Raw genomic sequence first — 26,184 nt, 5'->3', positions numbered from 1 at the left:
CCAATTAAAAATTTTTTAAAAAATAACTGAGTGCATACTCTTGGTTTCTGTTTGTGAAATAAAATTTGGGTGTCCAAAAACAGAAAACTATGAGCATTTGTCAAAAAGTTTTCCTTAGATTCCTTGTGGTGCATTTATTTTACAGACACTGTAAGCAGAGGTGAGAGTGCCTGTCGTGAAAAATGCAGCTGCCAGTCATGAATGAATGTACTCGACTAAGAGCTCTGAGCACTGACCCAGCTGTGGGATTTACTGGAGCAAAGTTCAGGAACATTACATCACTGTCGGGGGGTGTGGATAGGACATGTGTAGTTTGTGATTGTTTTCACTCCTGAGGTACCCCAGAGATGAATGGTTAACTCACTTCTATTTGATTCTGGGAAGAAGTCATTAGAGTTATTAGAGTTTTAAAGACTACTTGGGAATATTTCTGGGACAACAGAGCAAACCTATCAGAAAAACTGATAGGAAGGAAAAGGGGACGTCAACTTGGTTCCTTTGACTGCACATCAGACTTCATCATCTGCATGGTGGAAAGCTCTTGTGGTTATAAAATCCTAATAAGGATTCTGTAAAGTTTACAGGTTATTTGGACCACAGACTGTCTTTCTTTTCAACAAAAAGAAAAACAAAACAAAATTGATACATGCCTACTTGGATAAATTAAGATTCCCCTGACGCATTTGTTGAAGAGAGAAGAGGGGAGAGAAATGACAATTAGAAGGAAAAGGTAAAAGATATTTAACAACGATATGAGGTCTTTATGACAAGGTGCATTGCCTCACCAGGAGCGCTCCTTTCAATGGTTCTGATGCCCTGTAGACCCAGTAGCATTGAAACCTTAGAGTGCATATCAGTGTCAACCCAAACTGGCAGAAATGTGTCCATATCCTACTTCCAAAATGTTGAAAGGTCCATGTTCATTAATGCATGGGACATTGACCTATGGACAAATGGTTTATCACTGGGTAAAGTTGCTTTATAGAATACCCACACACTAGGGTAGCATATTGCCAGAATGGCTAATGCAATTGTGAGAAATATTACAGAGACATTATATATGCCCTTTATCTAATTTTCCCCCAATGGTAACATCTTGCAAAACTATAGGACAATATCACAACCAGGATGTTGACACCGATACAATGAAGAGCAGAATATTCTCATCATTCAAAGATTCCTCTTGTTGCCCTTTGATATATACACATACTTCCATCTTTCTCACATTTCTGGAGGCCAGAGGTCTGAAATCAGCTTCACTGGGTTGAAATTCAGGTGCTGACGGGGTTGTACTTTCTCCAAAGGCTCTAGGGAAGAATTTGTTTCTTCCCTCTTCCAGCTTCTGGTAGCTACTGGCATTCCTGAGCTTGGGACATCACTTCAAACTCCTCCTTGATAGTCACCTTGCCTCTTTTTTTCTCTCTATAGTCAAATCTCCCTCCGCCTCTTTTTAGTAACTGTCCCTTTAAAAAATACTAGTGATTGCATTTAGGGCCCACCTGGGTAATCCAGTGTAATCTCCCCCAACCCAAGATCTTTAAGTTAATCACACCTGCATAGACTCTTTTTTCCATAAAAGGTAACATTTGCAGATTCCAGGGATAGCCTACATATTTTGGGGGGCCATTATTCAGCCTACTGGAGCTACAGTCAAAATATAGATACTGGGGCTTCCCTGGTGGAACAGTGGTTAAGAATCCGCCTGCCAATGCAGGGTACACGGGTTTGAGCCCTGGTCCGGGAAGATCTCACATGCCGCGGAGCAACTAAGCCCATGCGCCACAACTACTGAGCCTGCACTCTAGAGCCTGCGTGCCACAGCTACTGAAGCCCACTGCACCTAGAGCCCATGGTCCGCAACAAGAGAAGCCACCGCAATGAGAAACCTGGGCACCGCAACGAAGAGTAGCACCCCGCTCAACACAACTAGAGAAAGCCCGCACGCAGTAACGAAGACCCAATGCAATCAAAAATAAATAAATTAATTAATTTTTTAAAATATAGATACTATTAAGTGTTGGTAAGAATGTGAAGAAATTGGAAGCCTCACACATGTTAGTGGGAATGTAAAATGGTACAGCCACTTTGAAAACAGTCTGGAAGTTCTGCAAATGGTTAAACATTTATTTATCATATGACCCAGAAATTCCACTCCTAGGTATATACTCAAGAGAATTGAAAACATATGTCCACAGGAAACCTTGTACATAAATATCCATAGCAGCATCATTTGTAATAACCAAAAAGAGGAAGCAACTCAAATGTCCATCAACTGATGAATGGATAAATCCACTCATTATATCCACACTATAAATGTATTATATCCATACAATGAAATATTATTCATCAATAAAAAGAAAGGAAGTATGATTCATGCTACAACGTGGATGAACCTTGGAAACATTAGGTTAAGTCAAAGAAGCTAGTCACAAAGGACCACATATTATATGATTCCATTTTCATGAAATGTCCAAAATAGGCAAATCTACAGAGACAGAAAGTAGATTAGTGGTTGTCTAGGGCTGAGGGGGGATGGGGAATTGGGGAGTGAAATTTAAGGGATATGGGGTAGGGGGGTTGTGTGCTAATAAAAATGTTCTAAAATTGATTGTGGTGATGAATGCACAGCTCTATGGATATACTAAAAACTATTGAGTTTTATACTTTAAGTGGGTGAATTTTATGGTATGTGAATTGTATCTCAATAAAGCTGTTTTTCAAAGTACATTGTCTTACAGTGTCTAACTTCAAAATAGTACTTGAGTGCATAAGCTAAATGTACATTGCTAAGAAAATAGACTGAAATCCAAGAGAAAGTACAGACTTGGATTTTTGCATCGATGCATCCATATGTGGGGCAGGTAAGGACACAAACTTCCCAATGGCTGTGGTAGTGAGCCTCCAAGGAGCTTGATTGTTTTTGTCTCCTGGTATTCACAGTCTTGAGTAATCCTCACCAAAATTATACCAGGGCTGGTCTGTGTGACCAACAGAAAATGGCAGAAATGATAGTATGTCACTTCCACAATTAAGTTACAAGACATTGTAGCCTCCATTTGAGCGTCTACACTTTAACTGGGTAAAAAAAAAGAAAAGTATGGGGCTTCCCTGGTGGCGCAGTGGTTAAGAATCCGCCTGCCAATGCAGGGGACACAGGTTCAAGCCCTGGCGTGGGAAGATCTCACATGCCATGGAACAACTAAGCCCGTGCAACCACAGCTACTGAGCCTGTGCTCTAGAGCTCGTGTGCCACAACTACTGAGCCCACGTGCCACAACTACTGAAGCCGATGTGCCTAGGGCCCATGCTCCACAACAAGAGAAGCCACTGCAATGAGAAACCCACACACTGCAACGAAGAGTGGCCCCCGGCTCGCTGCAACCAGAGAAAGCCCACGCACAGCAACAAAGACCCAACACAGCCAGAAAGAAAGAAAGAAAGAAAGAATTTCCTTCTTTCTTCTTCTTTCATTCTGTTACCCCATTATTTGACTATTCTGAGCAAATAAATTCTGAGAAGCTACTCAGGAGGCCTAACGTTCTGTAATCCTTTTTAGCCTTATTCACCAAGAGCCATTTGGAAGGAGGCTCTAGCCTAAAATTCCATCCAATGGATTACAGTTGGTATGTGGAAACCAATACAATGAAAGAGAAAATCCAGCTCCTACATTATACATGCATGCTTATGTTGATAAAATCATTGAGTTGCCTTGTATAGTTCAAGACCAACACACCAATTATAATAGGTGGAGACATTGTACTTTTAATGATATACTTTTTCCAAGAAAGAAAGTTGTGAAAGAGTTGGGTAATTTTGGAGGCATGTTTACTACTTACAGGTAAGAAAATGTCCCCTCCCTCTCTTCTGTCCCACCCAAGTCCATTTTCACAGTGATCTTACCACACGAAATCTAAACGTTTATTCAGAAGTGCACAAACAGTATTCACGTCAATGACCACAATAGCTCACGATTAAAATATTTAACTCGTCAATGGAGTTGCTGGTAAAGGAAAGGCCTGAGAAAGGTGTTGTCTACACAATCAAATATCTATTTACATGTTTGGTATCATGTGAATTCAGCCAAAGCCAAGGAATTTCTGAAAACCCCTATTTGCTCTGAATTATTTGCTCACTCTCAAGTATAGGACCCAGTAAAAATGAATAAAGTAATGGGTAGCCACGGTGAATTCCTTTCTAATGGATGCCAGTGATGCAGACGTTAAAGGCAGATTCATTCTTTAGTTCATCTAATAAATATTTATGAGCATTTGAGACAAAATATGTCTCAAATTTTGGTCCCTCTAACATTTATTTCCAATTTTTAAGACATAACAGGATATACTTTCAGGAATTTTCCCTTGAAGAATTTATCTTCATGCGTTATTAATGATTGGGGTCAATTTACATCATACATAAGTCTGAATGGATTTTTTTCAAAGGGGGAAAACGGATTAGCTTACATTTTGTAGTCATACCACTCTGTAAAAATCGTTCAATTCTGTTCCCCAACATAAATGAAAGACTTAAAAGACTGTCATTGGGAATTCCCTGGCTGTCCAGTGGTTAGAACTCTGCGCTTTCACTGCTGAGGGCTCGGGTTCGATCCCTGGTTGGGGAACTAAGATCCTGCAAGCCACGTGGTACAGCCAAAATAATAATAATAATAATAATACTGTCATTGAAGACAGTCTCTCTTTTACGCAAATTGTTCTGAGTGTTACTTCCAAATTTAGAAGAGAAATATACATATTTAGACATTGGAAATTTATTTCTTATGAGTAGGCTTATTATTTGTTAAGTCTAATTCTGCACATTGTATGTTATCCTGTACTTTCCTGTCAAGTGCTAACCAGTTTATAACTACGTACTTATCTGCATGGTCGTTGATTTCATTATGGTCTCACCAACTAGACCCAAGCTCCACAAATACAAGGACCATGATTCATAAGGTACCACTGAATCCATGATGCTTACACATTTTCCTGGTACATAATTGGTGTTCCAAAAATTTTGGTTAAATTAGTAAATGAATGAAAGACGCTAACAACAAATAATATTATGGAAGAACATCAGTGATTTAGAAGGATTTGTCATAATCTGGAATCAAGTCTGTAGAAACATTTTTAAATGAAGGAGAAAAATATAAATTCACTTGGGGGTGCCATTCCAAGTGTCTTTCTAGCTAGGATGTGCCCTGCCCTTGGTTCTTGAACCTGAGTGGGTTCATACGTGCAAATGAGCTTGTTCTGGCCCTGAGGCAGCATGAGGCAGGCTGCAAATTCCATGCTATGACAGTGAATCAACTCTGTGTACACTACAGACTCACTGATTACAAGGCAGCCTGTCGGGCTTATCACAGACAGAACAGGAGCATGGTGAGCTCTGGTTAATTCTGCATGGCTGTCTTCTATTCATAGCACCATATCACTCTTCCACAGAAACTCAACTGCTAACTGAGACCAACGGCCCCTATTCCAAGTCCTAGAGCACAGGAATGATGAAATTCCTATTGCAGAGAGAAGGCTGGGGATCAAGTGAGTCATCTGGCGTGGCCACAGCAGCTGAGGAACAGAAGGGAGGAGAGGGAGGAAGGAAGGAAGGAAGGAAGGAAGGAAGGAAGAAAGAAAGAAAGAAAGAAAAGAAAGAAAGAAAGAAAGAAAGAAAGAAAGAAAGAAAGAAAGAAAGAAAGAAAGAAAGAAAGAAAGAAAGAAAGAAAGAAAAAGAAAGAAAGGAAGGAAGGAAGGAAGGAAGGAAGGAAGGAAGAAAAGAGGGAGGGAGGGAGGGAGGGAGGGAGGGAGGAGGAAACAGGAAAGAGGAAAAAGGAAGTCTTGGATATGAGACATGACAAGGACTCAAGTAAAATTCATGGGTCATCCTCCAACTGCATCAAGTATTGGTAGTGTCATCCTCAAGCCTGTGGTCTACAAAGTGGTGAAATCTGGGTGATGTATTTAATGAGCAATTTCCAGTTCTGGGTTTTGCTGTTGTTGTTATTAAGCTTTAAAAATCCGGTAGGACAGGAAGAACTTCAGGGCAGAGTAATTTATAGAAATAAGGGTAAATTTATGTTTCTTTTTGCTCTGTGTTAGACACCACTCCAGCTCAGTCCATCAGGTTCTCTTCACACATTTTGAATTACAATCTAAGATACAAGCCAAAAAGTGAAAAGTAAAAAATAGCAGCCTACCCACAGCGCGTTCCATTTGTCACGTTCTGGTAGAGGGAGCTGTTGGTCCATACTATCGTGTTATTCACACATGCTTTTCCAGGGATCTTGAGTTCTTGTAATTCCATGTCATACTCAATAGAAACATCTGTCATTGTGCCAAAAATCAGTAGCACGCCTGGATAGGCTACTCCATGGAGAAATGCACATAAACTTCCCACAGACATCAGCCAAATGTCAGTCTTTGAAGAAAATCGAAACTTGAAAAACAAAGGATTCAGAGATCATCTATGGGTGAAAAGCAGGAGAGGTAGGAGGACTATTTAATTTTAGTTACTAGATTCTGATAAATAGTATTCAACACCAAGTCTTAAGGGAATCATCTTAATCGAAAGGTAGAGTTCTCACTAATATTGAAATAAACGGTATGTCGATTATCTAAATCATTAGACTCTTACATTGTTAGTTCATGTTATCTCTTTCCTAGTCTCTTAATTCATTCTCTTTATCTCAGGAGCTGACTTTAGTTCTTAGATATTCATTCCCAGCTTAAGGGGGAAACAATCACTGGCACAGATGCTATTGCCATGTAGATATTCTGTGTGGGTTATTCAGCAATTGTATAAATTGGCTCCCAGAACGGATACTGACAATGAAGAGTGCCTGTTTGTGCCCAGAAATGCCTCCACTCTGCAAATTTGAGAAAAATACCTACACTATGGAATTTCTAAAGACGTCATAAGAATAAGTATACATGACGTGATTACTATGATAATTTTCCTTACTAAAATGATAATTAGGGGTTTAGAGATTATCTTCTACAACACTTTTATGATCTACCAGATAGAATTTGTGTGTTTAATCAGCAATAAATTTCTAATTGCTATTCAACATGTTATCACGTAGACAGTTTATGACTGAAAAAGTGATCATTGTAGTTAAAAAACCTGCCAATGTGACTATAACATTTCCTCCGCCACTTGAACAACTCACAGTGGCAAAACCTGTGCCATAAATCAGCACAGCTTTATTACCAATTGAAAGAAGCCAATTTGACTGCTGCCACCTTTCTTCTTCTTATCTTCTAACCTGAGGAGGAAAACACAGGGGTTTAAAGACCATCCTTTCCAAAACAATGAGAAATTCTTCCTATATGGTGATTTTATGAGTCATTCTTTAGTAAGAAAGAAAGCCCCCACTAGCTGTGAAATTCTTTCCAAAACTGGTATCTTAAAAACTAACCAGGGGGCTTCCCTGGTGGCCCAGTGGTTAAGAATCCGCCTGCCAATGTGGGAGACATGGGTTCGAGCCCTGGTCCGGGAAAATCCCACATGCCGCGGAGCAACTAAGCCCATGCACCACAACTACTGAGCCTGCGCTCTAGAGCCTGTGAGCCACAACTACTGAGCCCATGTGCCACAACTACTGAGCCTGCACTCTAGAGCCTTCGAGCCACAGCTACTGAAGCCCGCGAGCTGAGACCCTGTGCTCCGCAACAAGAGAAGCCACCATAATGAGAAGCCCGTGCACTGCAACGAAGACCCAACGCAGCCAAAAATAAATAAATAAATTTATTTTTAAAAAACTAAAACAAAAACTACCAACAATGACCTACTGTATAGCACAGGGAATTCTGCTCAATATTCTGTAATGGCCTAAATGGGAAAAGAATTTGAAAAGGAATAGATACATTTATAAGTATAGCTGAACCACTTTGTTGTGAAACTAGCACAGCATTGTTAATCAACTATACTCCAATATAAAATAAAAAAAATTTTTAAACTGGCTATTACTTTCAGATTTACCTCTTCTAGAGATTTCAGTATAGCTGTATCTCTTGTTCAGTAGAGATTCACTGAGGTCTTTCTGAGAGGTGCTAAGAAAAAATTAAAAGTACTCTGTATTCCCTGTTACAGTAGCAAATAACTATTGGACCTCAGCTTTGAATCTTGGCCTCTTTCCACCTACATTTCCCTATAAGTTGAGGTGGTTGGTTATCTGATTTATAGCTTCCTTCTCGCACTTAAAAATTTTACAACTACATTAAATATGACAAAAAATTTTAAAAAAACTCACATACTTCCCATAAACTCATATTTACTTATTATTTCTTATTCATTTTATTGCTCATAAAATTGTACTCAACCCATCCTTGAACTTTTCAACTCCAGGGATCTCCACTTCACCTGAGTCATCCATTCACGAATATACCCCAGGTCTTGTTTTCACCAGGAACTAGTCTACTCTATCGGCTCTTTGGGACTGAGCATGCATCTTGTTTTCTCACTTCCTTCCTCCTTCTATACCTATTTGTCATCTCAGTTGAGACCCGCAGTCCTTTAAACTCTCCATTTACTTACAATCACTAAACCCCATCAAGATGTTGCTTCCTTACTCAGGCATCCTAAGTCCCACTGCTGGCCATTTGGACCACACTTTCACCATCATCCTCAATCCTTTTCCCCAAATCCATCCTTGGAAACCCCACCTCTGCATTCAGCTAGCTGTTCCCCCATCTCTTCCTGAAGCCAGGCTGCTGGGCCTGCTAGAGACAACCTCTCCACCATCTGAAAGGTGCTGCACATGCTGTGCTTAGCACTTGGCTGCCCTAAGCTTCCCTTCCAGCTCAGAGTAGAATCACAGATCCTTGCTGACACATCCACAGCCCTCCGTGGTCTGGCCAGTTGACTCTCTGACCTTGTTTTCTCCTACTTCACTCCAATTTTCACCACCCGAGCCACCTGGCCTCTTTGCTGACTTTTGTCCATGCCAAATTTGTTCCCACCTCTGGGTGTTTGCACTTGCTACTTCCTCTCACCAAAATGCTCTTTCTTCAGATATCTGCATGGCCAACTCCCTCACCTCCTTCATACCTTCTCTCCAAAGTCACCTTCTCAATGGAACCTTCCATGGCCAAAGTCTTTAAAGTTTCAACTCTCCCCTACATCATTTCAAATCTCCATTTCCTTGTTTACTTGTTTCTTCTTAGAAAGGGAGTGATAAATTATCACTAGCTCCCATGCTATATATTTTATTTATTTATAGTGTTTATTATGTATCCTTCATTAAGGGAGGGAGCTCTTCAAGGGCATGTGAGTTCCTCAAGGACAGAGATTTTTGCCTACTTTGTTCTTTTCTATATCCTCAGCACCTAAGCCCAGTAGGTCCTCAATTAATATTTGTGAAATGAATGAATGAATGAATGAGTATGGTCTCCAACCTCAGCTCAACCCACAGCACTGTACTTCATCCCTCTACAGATTGTTCCCATTCCCCTCAGCAGCTTTATCAAATTTTCACTGTCATCTTCTCATCCTACGTTACCACACTTATCAGGAGAAAGGTTCGTATCCTCTAAAAACCAAAGCACTCAGTCAGCTTTCCTGCTCATCCTCATTGCAGCTCATTCATCAGCATCCATCCCCTCTTCCATCTCTTTCCCACCCCGTGAGAAAGAATGGTTATTCTGCACCCAGCTGACCCTACCTTCCAAGTCCAAAGCTAATGTTACCTCAACTACCACCTCCCTCTGCCATGAATTACTTAAAATGTCTTAAATACCTTCAACCTCTCCCTTTCCACCACCTCTATTTCAGAAACTTAGCTGGTACCTCCTTGTTTTCTAAATTAGACTCCTTTAATTCTGCCCTCATGCCGAGTATGATGAAGTGGCATTTGTTTTATAAGAGAATTTAAACTCTTAAAGAGAAACATCTAATAATTACATTTTAGGTTTCTACTCTTTGCTTTTGGGAAGAATTGGGCTTTCTTCTCTGTGCCCATGAAATCATACTTGTCCAATTTTTCCTCTGCTCATTTAGGTCAGAAATTCTGTGGTGTTCCTGGACATACAAGGGAGATTTGGGCCTAATCCAGAAGGAATATTCCCAAAGGTTTTTGAAATCAAATTACAGTAATGTTTTAAAGAGATAAAGAATGGATTATATATACCATTTTGTAGGCAGTGCAATGTGTGAAAAATATTGCTTCTGCTTTGTGCCTTTTATGGGAATATTAGGAAATTATTTTGAAGATGTGATGCATTGTTGAGTAGTCACTTACTTTGATTTCTTATCATTGTCATCTGTCAGGATAAAAACAATACATAAAGCAGTTAATAATAATGACAAAATGAAACATAGTCATTAACAATTTTGCTCTGGAAAACCATTTCTATAATTACTTTTATTCATGGAATAATGCAAAATAATTATTTGCTTTTTCATCTCTCTCTCTCCATATTATAGAAGACATTTTTTTCACATTCAGGACTGCTGCCTTGACTACGTTTCTTGACTTTTCTCCAGAAAATGAAATCTTTTTACCTTCTGGATGTCAACTAAAGACCAACATTTCTAAATTAGCTAAAGAAAGTCTGATTTTTTGAACTACCAAATAAAATGAATATTTATTTCTTGTTTGGTTCTTTATAAACATCAGAATTTGTCTACTTAAAATGCGGACCACAAATCAACTAAACAATAAGATATCATTGACACCCCCATGCCAGCAGAAGCCATAGGATTTAGCCACATACTATTTTCCCCAGCATAGGTCAGAGCAGACGGAGGGGAGGAGGTGAAAGTGGGCGCTCAGGGTCCTGAGTGTAGGGAAACCACAAGGAAAGGAACCCGAGGTGCTAATGCCAACCATTGTCATAGGACAGCACATCCTGGTTCCCCTGGCATTTAAATTTCATGTCATTTCATTTCATTAAGAGTAAAGACGTGGGGCTTCCCTGGTGGCGCAGTGGTTGAGAGTCCGCCTGCCGATGCAGGGGACACAGGTTCGTGCCCCGGTCCGGGAGGATCCCACAAGCCGCGGAGCGGCTGGGCCCGTGAGCCATGGCCGCCGAGCTTGCGCGTCCGGAGCCTGTGCTCCGCAACGGGAGAGGCCACAACAGTGAGAGGCCCGCGTACCGCAAAAAAAAAAAAAAAAAAAAAAAGTAAAGACGCATTACAGTGTAGATAGAGATTAACCTCTTAGGTTTGGGAATCAGAACCAGATTAGGATTACGGCTCCATTAATTATTAGTCACACAATCTTTGCCAAGTTTTCAAAAATGTATCCAACTCTCTGTTTCCTCTTCTATAAAATGTAAAATAATAGGGTTTAAAAAAATAATAATAATAGCTTAGAATCATCTGCCCTCACTACACACCATGTACTAGTGCTACACACATTACCTCACTCTGGCCAGCAGAGTCTTTGTACTGTTCCTCTCAGGGAGCAACGCTCACTAAACATTTACTACTATAATCAATTATAACAATATACGAATAAAGGTAATAATAATAGCCAGTGCTAGAACAACCCTACTCTACCCAGGGAAGAGATATTTATAGGTGAGATGCTTTCACTCACCCAGGATTTGTGCATTCTTACCTAGCACTCTCAGCCATTCCACTAGATGGATTCTAGGGAGAAACACCTAGAGTACGTTAGAAGACCATCCAGTAACAGTTCTACTTATTGCCATTGATTTTTCTCTTCTCCTTAAACCTTCACTAGCTTGTTCCACTTTTGTTCTCACCTCTCTTTGTACAAGAGACAGTAAGAGAAAAAAGCCACTTACATGATCTATCTGACTCAAAACCATGATTGTCCTCTCCAGATTTCTTCACGCTGCGAAGAATTACTGAGTCAGACATGGTAATTGCAGTCCACAGCCAACAACTCTAGAAAATAAAATAAAAGAATCATTGCGATTATTATTTATTTTCTCCTCCTTAACCAAAGTAGCCAAGTGAAAGAATAATTTGGTTCAAGAAATTCTCTTCATTAACAATCTCAGACAAAAGTAGATTTTTTTAATTGGTTAATAACCCCATGAAAGAGTCTAATTATTAGGAAAGATGAACCCGAACCATTGATTATGACTTTCTCTGGTTGCTGGATGGATAGTTGTTTTTTATTTATTTGTTCTTTCTGCTTATCTGTGCTTGCTTGTTTGATTGATTGATTTTTTTAAATGAGTAAAAATAAAAACAACTAGAAGGGCACAGCCAACTGGTGACATTCTTGGGTCAGTAGAGTTGACCAACAACACCCAAATACTGGTGGGTAGGTTTCAGTGCTCCTTTGTAAATGCAGCCCCTAGACCCAGAATATGGAAAGTCCAGCATGGACCAGGAGAACTGCTACCTAATTCATTTTATAACACAAGGATAACCTTGACTTCAAAACAAATAAAAATGTTATAAGAAAAAAAATAGAATTATAATTATTTTTGAAAGTAGAGTTTAGAATGCTAAATATGTTCAATATAATCTAGCAGTTTATGAAAAAAACATAGTGAGCAACATTGATCCCAGAAATGCAATGATTGTGTAATGTAAAAAAATTGGAACATCCTGATAGATGGAGAAAAAGTATTCAGTAAAAATTAATATCCATTCCAGATGTTTAAAAGCCCATAAAATTAGAAAAATCATTCCGTTGCAACCCAATGAATGAATTTGGGTACTGATCAGTGACAAATACTAAAACCATTCATTGAAATACTGGCAAAGATTAAATATCCAATAGTGCAAAGTGTTGTGAAGATATAAAGACATTACACTAAGTTGTCAAATCTCCTTAAGCTTCTCTTAGCCATGACAATTTCTTATAAATTTCTTCTTTCTGATGATCTTGACAGTTTTGAGAAGTACTGAACAGTTATTTTACAGAATGTTCCTGAAATTGGGATTTATCTGCTGTTTTTCTCATGATTAGACAGGAGTTGTGTGTTTTGGGGAGGAAGACCACAGAGATAAAGTACCCTTCTCATTACGTCATATCAAATGTACTATCAAGATGATGGTATCTATCAACATGATTTATACAAAATAAATTTTAAAAAATAAACTCATTATTAAGAAGCAGAGTGAGAGGGACCTCCCTGGTGGTCCAGTGGTTAAGAATCCACCTGCCAATGCAGGGGACACAGGTTCAATCCCTGGTCCGGGAAGATGCCACATGCCATGGGGCACCTAAGCCCGTGTGCCACAATTACTGAGCTCATGCACTGCAACTACTGAAGCCCATGGGCCTAGAGCCAGTGCTCCACAACAAGAGAAGCCACCACAATGAGAAGTCTGCACACCACAACAAAGAGTAGCCCCTGCTCGCCGCAACTAGAGAGAGCCCATGCGCAGCAGTGAAGACCCAGCACAGCCAAAAAAAAAAAAATGCAGAGTGTGAAACATTAACTATGTAGTTTATGAGGTCAGTTAAAAAAAAACAAATTCAGAATTCTTTTATCCAACAACAAAATTTCTTTAACATAGCAATATTACATTCAGGCTGCAATGTTTGCTGGTTATAACATTTTTGAAATTTTGACCAAAATTTTTTTTCAAAAAGCAAAGAAAGAAACTCTTTGAAAATGAGAAAATAATAAAACAACATGAACCATAGTTGTAATATTGCATTTCCTAATTTTAAAATGAGACTTTTGTGTGTGTGTGTGTGTGGTACGCGGGCCTCTCACTGTTGCGGCCTCTCCTATTGTGGAGCACAGGCTCCAGATGTGCAGGCTCAGGGGCCATGGCTCACGGGCCTAGCCGCTCCATGGCATGTGGGATCTTCCCGGACCAGGGCACGAACCCGTGTCCCCTGCATCGGCAGACGGACTCTCAACCACTGTGCCACCAGGGAAGCCCAAAATGAGACATTTTTTAAAACTCCAGTCTCCAATTATTTTTTTTCCTGGCTTAGCTCTTCATTTAAAAAGGTTTCTTTCCACTGGTGTGCAAATATTTGGCAGTGTTTAGAGGCCATTGGCATAGTGTCTTGCTTGTGAACTTTGGAGTTCCACAGATCCCAGTACTGCCTACGGCTTCACTCTATGTTGTTGGATACGTTTTTTAACCTTTTTCCAGGCCCCGATTTCTCCATGTTTTAAGTCAATGGAATACTACTCAGCCATGAGAAAGAAGGAAATCCTACCATTTGCAACAACATGGATGGAACTTGAGGACATTATGCTTAGTGAGATAAGCCAGACAAAGAAAGACAAATATTGATGATCTCACTTTTATGTGGAATCTAAAAAAGCTGAACTTGTAGAAACAGAGAGTAGGATGGTGGTTACCAGGGCCCGGGGAGTTGAGGGGAGTTGGGGAGATGTTGTTAAAGGGTACGAACTTGCAACTAGAAGATTAGTAAGTTCTGGAGATCTAATACACAGCACAGTGATGACAGTCAACAATACTGTATTGTGTACTTCAAAACTGCTAAGAGACTAGATCTTAAATGTCCTCACCACAAAAAAGAAATAATAATTATGTGATGTGATAAAGGTACTAGCTAAAGCTACAGTGGTGATCATATTGCAATAAATAAATGTATCAAATCAACATGTTGTATACCTTAAACTGACACAATGTTATATGTCAACTATGTATCAATTAAAAAATTAACTAATTAATTTTTTTGAAGGGTGAATTTGCCCTTTTGCTTTAGCTGGGACATCATCTTTTCCTGCTCTCAGACATCTGCACTTCTGGTTCTTGGGCCTTCAGATTCCAACTGGAACTACACCACTGGCCTCCCTGGGTCTCCAGCTTGCAGATGGCAGATCGTAGGACTTCTCAGCGTGTATAATCACATGACTCATAATAAACCTCTTTCTATGTATCTATATATAATCCTATTCTTTCTGTTCCTTTGCAGAATGCTGACTAATTCAGTTAGTATTCTATGAGATTGTTTATTTCTTATAGGAGAATAACACAGCTTAGCTGTGAGTGCCAGGCCAGCAACCAAATATCTGGGACTGTTCTTTTGTTTGTTTTCTTTCTCAACATTCAATGCATCACTCTGGACTTCAGTAGTCCACTCCAAGGAGCTATGTTTTGAAAGACACACTCTCTCCAGTGCTACAGGACATGCATCGGTTGCTCAGTCAGAAACGGAAGCTAGGGGACTTCCCTGGTGCTGTAGTGGTAAAGAATCAGCCTGCCAATGCAGGGGACACGGGTTCTAGCCCTGGTCCGGGAAGATCCCACATGCCACGGAGCAACTAAGCCTGTGCGCCACAACTACTGAGCCTGCACTTTAGAGCCCACAAGCCACAACTACCGAAGCCCGCATGCCACAACTACTGAAGCCCGCGCACCTAGGGCCCATGCTCCACAACAAGAGAAACCACCGCAGTGAGAAGCCCAGGCACTGCAATGAAGAGTAGCCCCCTCTCGCTGCAACTAGAGAAAGCCAGCGTGCACCAACGAAGACCCAACGCAGCCAAAAATAAATAAATAAATAAATAATAAAAAGAGGAAAAAAGAAACGGAAGCTAGTTGTTGCCTTACCTCTGGTCAATTCCGTGATGACTTTTAAAGGCCATTGTGTTGAAAATGGTAATTACTTGTGTGCACCCACAAAGATAGTAGCAATTTTATAACACTACATTTGGAGAAGTGCAGTGAGATATTAAAATTACTAGAAAGAATAAACGAAGACTTTGCTTGTGGTATTTTCCAGAAAAAAACGATGTTTCCAAAATTAGATGTTAGATGAATGGCCTCATACCATTATAAGTGTACCCTGATGTATCATTAGACCATGTTTTCCCCACTGGTTAATTCTCTTTTTATTAGATGAGATCCTGGGAAATTCTTAGAGCAGATGCTGGAAAACATCTCTGTTAGTCTCTGAAACCTAGAAACAGTGGGAATCTAGATTTCAGTGACAAGCACATTTGTTGTACAGGGTGGTGAGAGCATGTCTCTTCCTCACTTGGTACATTTATGATTTAAGAGTGCAAGCAGATGTCATGTCATCTAATTCTACTCTCCCAGCTATTATCTATAGCATTTAAGCTAACAATTTGTTCTTGAGCTTCCTGAAGCGTGTGAAAGGTACTTGGGTATCATGCATTGCAAGAAGCTTTAATTAGGGTTTCTTAACAATTTACAGTAACAAAATTGTACTTTAACCCACACAAAAGAACTCAGATTTGAAAATAACTTACCAAGCTATTTCCTTTTCACTCTGCCTTTTTATATAGTAAATTATTTTAATCTCTAAAAACTCTCTTTGGGAACAGATTGAGAATTTTCAAGGTCTCCCAGAAAAATTGTCTTTCGATAAACTTAAGAGAATCTAGGAGTTAAAAGTAGGAAATCAAGCTTTCTAAGCACTGACCAACAGATTTTGGCCACCTAATCATGGAATCCCCCAAGAATTCTGAATCGCCCACGCCAACACCAGTTTCCCCCTCTGCCAAATGGTACGTGGTCTATACCCTGAGTACTACCTGCGCTTCTGTTTAACTCTCCAGGGTCAAAGTTTCTTTTTCTTTGATAAAATGTGTAATCTTATCAACACAGAAATCTACATTAGAGAACAGTCTCCTGACCTTTATTGGTAGTAATAGCAAGGATTTTTCTACCTTAGAACATTAGCAACAGCATTCTGGAAGACAACTGCTGGGGAGGAGAGAGAGTAGACAGAGAGCAGCACCTGGATGGTCGCCTGAGAGAACCTGGGACAGTGAGAGACCTCAGAGAAGGGGCTAAGGGAGCAGCGGCACAGGGGGTTGAGGCTGTCAAAGCTGGAGGAGATACACGTTCTATAGGCCGTGCCAGGAGCAAATCAAAGATCCTGAGGAGGGCTTCCCTGGTGGCGCAGTGGTTGAGAGTCCGCCTGCCGATGCAGGGAACACGGGTTCGTGCCCCAGTCCGGGAAGATCCCACGTGCCACGGAGCGGCTGGGCCCGTGAGCCATGGCCGCTGAGCCTGCGCATCCGGAGACTGTGCTCCGCAACGGGAGAGGCCACAACAGTGAGAGGCCCGCGTACCGCAAAAAAAAAAGATCCTGAGGACAACACAACATGTCAGAGCCCATCACGGGCCATCACACCAAGGCTTCTAGTGTGACCTCAAGACACCAGCCTGGAGCAACAGATGAGTGGGCTGACCTTCACCAAAAGCTGGGTCAACGCTAGCAACTGGCTGATGATACTGCAGAACAATTGGGAAAGAAAGGAAGGGAGGGAGGGAAGAAGGAAGGAAGGAAGCAAGGAGGGAAGGAAGGAACAGGTTGGGGTAAAAACAGTTCTCCCAGTAGCTGGAATCCTTCCAGGCTGAAGGATATGATAATAATCAGGACATTCAACCCACTGCCTGTTTTTGTACATCACGTTTTCTTGGGACACAGTCATGCCCATTTGTTTTCATTTTGCCCTTGGCTGCTTTGGGGCTACAATGGCAGAGTTGAGTTGCTGTGACAGAGACCATTCCCACCTTCCCACCAATGCCTCAACCTTCACTGTCTAGTTCTTCACAGATATGTTTGCAGACCCCTGCATTATAAAGTCAGTTCAGGACAGCCTGAAGCCCGGGGAGAAATCTTTGGAGAGCTGATTTACCCAACCTAAAAATCTTACGGCACACCAGCCCTCCAACCTTCCCATCCTCATGGAGCTTACCTTGTGACAGGGCAGGCAGATGACACGTAAGAAGTAAGTACTGTGACTGTGAGTAAAAGACAAGTACAGGCATCCCCTAGACCCTCAAGCAGGGCCCTGCCCTTGTCTAGAGAGTAAGGGAAGGCTCTGGAACCAGCACAGTTAGCATGGGACCTTGAACATAGGGAAAGTTAGCCAAGGGAACAGGAGAGAGAAGGCCGTTCCAGGCTCATGCAAAGGCCCAGACTCAAAAGACAATACATAGGTGCAAGGACCCAAGGGTGTCCAGTGAGTCTGAGGGAACGTGGATGGGGCAGCTCTGGAGGATGTGCCACTTCATTCCTCAGGGCCTCATAATCCTTAATGCTGAGGACTTAGGTCCTTATCCCCAGGGCAACTGGGAACTAGTAAGGGCTTTTAGGCAAGAAAAAGATATGATTGTATTTATACTTTCAAAAAACTCAACACTCTGATAAGCCCACACCCAGAGAAACAGGGAGATCGGGCTGGGAAGGACAGAAATCTCCCAGGCCCAGCAGCAGTGCCCCCTCGTTTACCAAGGTCAGGGGCATATGCAGTTCATTTCACTCCTGGGCAGACAGGCCTGAGGTGACCAAAGGAAACAGGCTGTGTGATGCAAGACAGCCAGGCCAACGGTGCCCAGGCTCTTGTCACTTTAGGACACAGCTTCTCAACTCTACCAGTGTTCTCGGCTTTGAATTTTCTCTGTGGAGATCTGTTCTGCATTCCGGTTCATTTTCTTCCGAATGATATTTTTGAAACACGTTGATCTTGCCTAGACTGAATTCAAGAGGAAGAGGCTGAGATTTTTCCATGTTTAGGCCTCGATGGTAAGGAGGATCTAAATGCGGTAGCAGCCACTGAGGGGCGGGAGGCCAGTCTCGAGGCTGGAACAGCCTCCGGACCTCACATCACACTGTGAATATTGGCTTTAGCTTTTCACTCGTGAAGTCTTCCCCTCTGTAAAACCATTCAAGGCTGCCAGCACCACACTCTCCCCTTCCCTGAGCTGCTCAGAGAGAACTGCACCTGCTCCTGGTGAATTTGGAAGCCCCTTTTGAAGCCACAAATTCCGATTTTTTTAAAAAAAGCCCTTAACAAGTCCTTCACTGCTGACATTTAGGTATGTAGGAAGGGCACCCTGATTATGATCAAACCCAGCAAATGATTTCTTTCTCCAAAGGATCATTAAAGGAGAAAAGAAATATTGATTTATACCAAGAAGCGAGAAAAATAGAAAAATACTGCCTTGCAGATAAGCAGGTGTGTGTCAACAGTGTGGATACACTGTCCCGGGATAAGATGAAACAGAGGCCCTTCAGCCATGGGGGCTACAGTTGACTGAGAAGGGAAAGAAATACACAGTGATCCTCAAGGGGCAGACGGGTAGGCCTGCTTCACAGGATCGCAAATGAGACGGAGAACTAAGGAACTGCTCTTGAAGAAAACAGGATTTAACACCAAAGTTCCTCCCTGCTCTTCTTGGTCTCTATAGGTGTACTTCTTTCACCTTCATAAAGCAAAGTAAACCTAATACTTGATTCCTGCTAAGGAATTCGGCATTTTCTAGCAATTTCAGTGTCTTTTAAAACCACAGAGTGAGCAGTGTTTTTTTCCTAAATTACTTCCAAATCCACTTCCAGCATTCATCGGCAAATATTTGTCACCGTTACTCTTAGTAGCAGGACACACAAATTATTCAAGGGCTCAACAATCTAGTGGGGGGAAGGGCATGTAAACTGCTAGGCAGGGAGATGGAGGCTTCAAACAGATAATGACAAGAGTGGTACAGGCAGAGTAGGAGGGTAACTAAGTCTGGGGGAGGGGGGCATAAGGTGAGGGTTGGCTGCACACAGAAAGAACCTCTATTAAGAAATAGCCAGTAGGGGCTTCCCTGGTGGCACAGTGGTTAAGAATCCACCTGCCAGCTGCATAGCACAGGGAGATCAGCTCGGTGCTTTGTGACCACCTAGAGGGCTGGGATAGGGAGGGTGGGAGGGAGGGAGACGCAAGAGGGAAGAGATATGGGGATATATGTATACGTATAACTGATTCCCTTTGTTATAAAGTAGAAACTAACACACCATTGTAAAGCAATTATACTCCAATAAAGATGTTAAAAAAAAAAAAAGGAATCCACCTGCCAATACAGGGGACATGGGTTCGAGCCCTGGTCTGGGAAGATCCCACATCCTGCAGAGCAACTAAGCCCGTGCACCACAGCTACTGAGCCTGCACTCTAGAGCCCGTGAGCCACAACTCCTGAGCTCACGTGCCTAGAGCCCGTGCTCTGCAACAAGAGAAGCCACTGCAATGAGAAGCCCGCGCACCGCAACCAAGAGTAATGCCCGCTTGCTGCAACTAGAGAAAGCCTGCACGCAGCAACGAAGACCCAACGCAGCCAAAAATAAATAAATAAATAAATGTATTAAAAAAAAGAAATAGCCTGTAAATAAGTTAATACCTTAAAAATTTAGTAATAACCACTATTAGATCCCAATATTGAGTTCTAAGTACAATCATTATAATTTGCTTCCAAAATGTCTAGAAAGCTATTCCCTCCTTCAAAACATTAGAAAAAACGCACTTTATTCCCAGTCTTAAATGTGAATGATATTTGATCAATATGTTCAAATCATCAGCAGCATGTGATTTCTACTGTCTAAGGAAACCGAAAAATGGAAATAAGATTCTAGAATCCAATTTTTCCCCTTCTAGCCATGAATCCAGAGCTTATATTTTCTAGCATCTGAATTATTGAAAACTAGGAGAATGGAGTCGGTATAGTTCTGTATTAAACCAGCACCAGCTTTCTGGGGTAAGATTTGTGGTGGTCAGTGCATACAGAATTGTGCTTTCATAAAGCCAAGTTTAAAAAGTTCAGTAACATTTTTATTTTGTGCTGATTATTCAATCTATTTGCCCATTTGCACCACACACACCCACATACCACACACACGCACACACATTCTCAAGACAATTGATGCATAAAAAAGGTATTACTATAAATGAGATAGCAACAAAGATTTATCTGTATTATATACAATATTATGAAATCATTAATGTATTCTGCAAGTTCCTAGCCAAGCCCTGTAGCATTTTTTATTACATAACAAGAGGCCAGCCTTTAATGAATCAGAAACACAACACGCCACAAAGTAAGACTTAGAGGAAATGAATTTGCAGAACATAGTCTTCACATGCTCTAGACGGTATACGTCACTTACCTGTGAACGTGAAATTGAAGAAGCCAGAAGAAACAATGGACTCCACTGTGGAGAGTCAAAAAGTTTTCTAACCCGTTCCAACTTCAGTTTTCATCATTGTAAAGCACTGAACAGAATTCAAGCTTTTTCGAGAACACTATCTATTTGCTTAAGGGTCAATGCCCTGAAGGCCAGCCTAAGCAGAGTTCAGTGACATCTGAGGAAAGGTTGAACACCCTCAAAATAATAAACACAGAGTGCACTTGGGAATCCCTCTGAGGGTGTCAACAGGCTTTGCAAGTGTTGATTCAGCTTCGAAGGAGAGGTGAGACGCCAGCCGGGGGTGCCCAGCAAGAACACTGTGATTCTGGCCATGTCCAACTCTTCTGTTTATAGGACATTATTTTTGAAGAGTTGCTTGAAACCATAACAAGGCAGAAAAAAAATACCTTAAAGCTTTTCCTCCTCAATTTAAAAGATCACTCTTGGAAAATCTTTAGGTTGCAGGCGCTGATATTCCTGCCCCAGCCCCAGAGTTTCATGGAGACAGATAACCTCAAAGAACACCTGAAACAGCCTTTTGCTCAAAACTCTGAGTGCTCAGATGACCCTTGTACCCTGGTCTGAACAGTCAATAACCTCAGGCTCTACCCACCAGATGAAGCCCTGTGTAAGTAAAGATTAATGATTTTTTAAAAGGTCCAAATGAACAGAAAACCAAGTCAAATCAACACCTATACCTTCTCCAACAGCTTTGTGCTGCCCCCCACATCCGTTCCTCTCTCTTCTTGTTGGTCCTTCCATCTTCTCAAATGCTCTTATTTCTTCTTTCTCTCCCTACCTGAGTGAACCCTTTCCTAAACACTCCTCGCTATGGCCTTCAGCAATGAATAGTAAATACCCAACATTGGTCATCACTTTATTGGGTACCTGACTCAGCTGAAGAGTTTAACTTGTACCACCTTATTTGGACTTCTCAGTAACCGTAGGAGTTAGGTGCTATCATTGTTATTCCCATTTTATAGTAGAAGAAACTGAAGCTCAGAGAGGTGAAATAATCCACCCAAGGTCTTACAACTAGTAGGTCAAGAACCTATGCTCCTGACCACTGTAAGCTAACCCTCTTCCACCCCATGCTCTGAAATGCCGTGGAGGGACCAATGCTTCCCAGTTTGCAGAAAGCAAGATCAAATTAAACAATAAGATCAAATTTTCTCAATTTAAAATTTTTTGGCCATAAGTTTCTCTTTGAAATTCAGCTTCCACTACTGTTTGTCTCTACTGGAATCTATATACAAGATTTCGATAGTTTGTGATTTAGCCCCAGATTTTGTGTTATTATATTTAGATGTTAAAATCTCAATATATCAAGGTCAGCAAAGGCAAGAAAGATTTCTTGATGTTCCCCTATCTAAACTGGTTTGAGAATCCCGGGGGTAGGTTGACTTCTGAGACAATGCAAATATAATAATATTGGGTTTGGCACCAATTAGGACCCAGGAGAAACAACTTGACACAAAACCAAAAAGGCAGCACAGCTGTGGGATTGTACCTTTGATTGGGGGAAGATTCTCAATAGAATTTTGCTAACTTTGTTGTGGTGAAATTGTTGACAATAGCCAAAGGGTGAAAATGCTCAGGAGAAAACTGAGCAGAGCTTCTCACTGGTCCTACTGTCCTAAGACCTCCCTTTGTGGGGCATATAGACCAGGAGGACGATAGAGCCTGGAGTTTTAGAGCAGGAAACAACGTTGCAGATATTTCATCCACCCTTCAGCTTATAGATGAGAAGTGAGGACAGAGCAGTGACCCCTCCAGAGGCCCTGGGAGGGTTAATGGCATCTTCCTTTGCTCTTTCAACTCTGGCCCCTTGACAGGGTTGGCCCAGGCAGAGTGAATACCGTGTTAATCATTCCTATTTTGTTCCAGCAGTAGGTGTGTTTTCTTTATGGTTTATGGTCTGAAAACAGGTAAGGTCGTGTTCCCTGCTGTCCTCCAGTTAAAACATCAGCTACTGTTTGAGTGCTTACTATGTGCCAAACACTGTTCTATCCTCTGAGTTACAGGAATGAGCAAAACAGATGAGAATCCCTGTCCTCGGGAACCTTATATTCTGGTGGGGGGAGGAGCTAGACAGTAAAAAAATAAAACATATATGTCAGATGGTGATAAATGCTATGGAGGAAAACATTGCAGGAAAGGGATGTGATAGGGAGCATGCGTATGTGTGAATGTGTGTACGTGTGTGTGTGGCAGACAGGGGAGGGGACGGAGAGTGTTGCCATTTTAAATCAGGTGGTTGGAGAAGATGACATGTAAGGAATGACCTGGGATAAGGAAGAAAGTACGTGAGTATCTGGGAAAAGAGCAAATGCAAAATCCCTGAAGCAGGGGCACACCTGGTAAGTTTAAGGAACCACAAGAAGTCCGTGTAGCTAGAGTAGAATAAGTGGGCAGAGCAGTAGCAGGCGGTATCATTATGGTGGAAGGAGGGCAGTGGTTCTCAGGCTGTGGCCACTAGACTAGCGGCAGCAGCATCACCTTTTGGAACTGGAAAATCTGGGTCCTACCCAGACCTACTGAATCAGAAACTCTGCGGACGGCCCCCAGCATGCTGAAGCTTGAGAAACTCTATCGTAGAGCCTTGGAGGTCACTGTAGACAATTTGGACCATGTTTCAAAATCATACACCAAAATGCCTCAGGGAAGGCCCCAAACCATGAAGACAGAATTCAACCAACAGTTTAAAAAATTATATTGAGGATCATTGTGGGCACTCACTATGGAAGAAAGAAAAGAAGTTACCATTACTTTCATTCCTTGAACCATTTAAGAACAAATTATTGAACATCTATTTGCAAGACACCATGTCAGGTGTTATGCTGATTTCCAACTTGTAAACATTAAGTTAGTGTCCCTGAGAATGTTCAAATCTTAAAGGGAAGATAAGGCTCCACATAAAAAGCAATTAAGGAAAACAAAAAAAGAGGAAACAACATCAAATGTCAAAATGTTCAAAGCATCTCAAGTATTTAAAATGTGACACATCAGTGGGGACAGGAATCATCAGAGAAAGAGTGTCAGAAGAGGGGAAATTTGAGTTATGTCTCAAAGTAGGAGAAGGTCCAGGTCAGAAATAAAGTGTGAGCAAGGTCATAGAACACATGCAGGCAGCATTGAGAAGGACCAGATGTCTACTGAGAGGAGAGACTAGAAAACGGTGCTTTGTTTGTTGGCAACAGTGGCATCTAGTTTGCTTAAATAGGGAAAGACCGGCAAAGAAGGATTTTGATTCCAGCAGGATGCATTGCAGCCAGTCTAAGACTGGAACTTCAGTCCAGGGAAACTTGCACATGTACAACAATGATGGGCTCTCTTGTTTGGTTATTACCACTTTGAAAATCAATATAAATTGCAAAAAGCCAACTTGAATCAGTTAACACATAACTGGCTACGTTTTTGTGGTATGGAGATTAATAGAGAGAAAAATGGCTAGATTAGGGCACCCTTGGGTAGCTCTGTGTTTTTGTTTTTTTTTTTTTGCTGTACGCGGGCCTCTCACTGTTGTGGCCTCCCCCGTTGCGGAGCACAGGCTCCGGACGCGCAGGCTCAGCGGCCATGGCTCACGGGCCCAGCCGCTCCGCGGCATGTGGGATCTTCCCGGACCGGGGCACGAACCCGTGTCCCCTGCATCGGCAGGCGGACTCTCAACCACTGCGCCACCAGGGAAGCCCAGCTTTGTGTTTTTAAAGCCAACTGTGTGGAAGTGTACAATTTCTGTTTTTTCTTTTTTCTTTTATTTTTTTGGCTGTGCCATGCAGCTTGCAGGACCTCGGTTCCCCGACCAGGCATCAAACCTGTGCCCCATGCAGTGGAAGTGTGGAGTCCTGACCACTGGACCGCCAGGTAATTCCCCGGAAGGGTAAAATTTCTGTAGTTTAGTTCATTACAGAGGGAGGCAGAATGGTACTGTGAAAAAAGCACAGGTTTATGGAGCCACAAGAACTGGGCTGGTATTCTGGTTCTGCCACTTACTTGCGATGTGATTTAGTTAAGGTAATGAGACTTGTTAATGATACTTGGACTCCTATGAAGTCCAATGGGTCTTGAGTGAAGGAAAATTGGTGGCAGGGGAAGGTGCTCTGCTCCACAAGTCACTCAGGGGCCCAGGCTGACAGAGGTGCCGACATCCTCAACATGTGGCTTTCAAGGTCTCCTTGTACATTGGCATCTAGCCATCACACAAGGGAAGAGAAAATATGGAACATTATGTGTGGACAGTTTCCACAGCCAAACCTGAAAATAACATCCATCACTTCCACTGCATTCCACTGGCCAGGACTCTGTCACATGGTCACATCTACCTGCCAGAGAGACTGGGAGATGACGTCTAGCTGTGAGCACAGGAGATTTGGTTAAAAGCTAGCCAATCTCAAGAGATGGGCTTTGGAATCACAATGATTTGAGTTCACACACTAGCCAAGTGACTTTGGGCAGGTTATTTCATCTCCATTGGCCTTAGTTTCTTCATCTGTAAAATGGGAGTGATGTATAGGGTGATGAAGCCTGTCTGAACTTCCCTGTGCCATAGATCCTGAGCAAATATGCTGCACGTGGGAAAGAAAGTGTTTTGGATCTGGAGGCAGAGTAGTTTCTCCTCCAGCATGGGTATCACCAAGTTGATCTGACTCCTAGAGACAATTCCCTAAGATTAGGAAATTTTTGTTTAGAGTCTAAGATTTTAGTCTATCTGGATGGCACGTGGATGTACACACCAACATCCCCCAAGCCACCGATTAGACATCCTCCTTACTCACATCCTACAGCTGGCTCTGCCATGAAAAATATATGTTTAAAAAAATTTTTTAATGAAGTTTCTCGATCCCATTTTGTCTAGTCAAGGGTGCCCATGATGAGGTATCAATAGTCATGGAGTAGAAGCCCTTCCCAAGAAGTCAATGAGATCTATGGCTGTGTGGGGATTATTGGAGATCAGTGTGGTAGGATAACACTGTGAACCAGTAATCCATGGATTTTTCCTCTTCTACTTTCTTTTATCTGGTGACTCACTCCCAGGCAGGAAGGGAGGTGAAACTTCTATCTACCTAAATTAGTATTTTCCTAATTTTGTTTTATAGATGTGTAAAAAAGACTAGCAGAAAATACATGAAAATATAAAAGTGATTATCTGTAGGTTATAAAAATGTGAAGGTGGGTGAGTTTTATTTTCTGCCTTGTGCTTTTCTGTGTCTGCTAAATTGGATACAATAAGAGAAAACTATCTCTTTCTGTAATATGCAGGTTATTACATAAAAAGAATAAAGTTCATGACAAATGGTAATGCCTAAAAGGATGCTTCATAAAATTTATACTAATAAGGATTTTTTTAATATATC

General features: G+C 41.6%; 1 protein-coding gene across 7 annotated transcripts in view; it reads right to left on the bottom strand.

Moving 5' to 3' along the window:
- The window catches only part of ABCB11 (ATP binding cassette subfamily B member 11), a 103,441-nt gene extending 82,108 nt beyond the window's left edge, over window positions 1–21,333 (bottom strand). For 3 of the 7 annotated variants that reach the window (XR_011246543.1, XR_011246544.1, XM_060016629.1), the window contains exons 1-5: window positions 20,810–21,332; window positions 11,742–11,844; window positions 10,229–10,250; window positions 7,201–7,255; window positions 6,188–6,426 (exon numbers count right to left, since the gene is read on the bottom strand). Coding sequence is in view for 5 of the 7 variants with exons in the window: in XM_060016629.1 (XP_059872612.1) it covers window positions 6,188–6,426; window positions 7,201–7,255; window positions 10,229–10,250; window positions 11,742–11,817 (392 nt within the window). In the remaining 2 variants the exon portion in view is untranslated. Of the gene's footprint in view, window positions 1–6,187; window positions 6,455–7,200; window positions 7,256–10,117; window positions 10,251–11,741; window positions 11,845–20,809 lie in introns of those variants that run through there. The other 4 variants (XM_060016630.1, XM_060016631.1, XM_060016632.1 and 1 more) reach the window with 4 other exon arrangements.
- Between the last annotated feature and the right edge of the window lie 4,851 nt (window positions 21,334–26,184).

This window comes from Delphinus delphis, chromosome 7 (assembly GCF_949987515.2).
Source record: "Delphinus delphis chromosome 7, mDelDel1.2, whole genome shotgun sequence".
NCBI classification, from domain to species: Eukaryota; Metazoa; Chordata; class Mammalia; order Artiodactyla; family Delphinidae; genus Delphinus; species Delphinus delphis.
The sequence above is the reverse complement of the archived record's forward strand: the minus strand, read 5'-3'. Positions and strand labels throughout refer to the sequence as shown.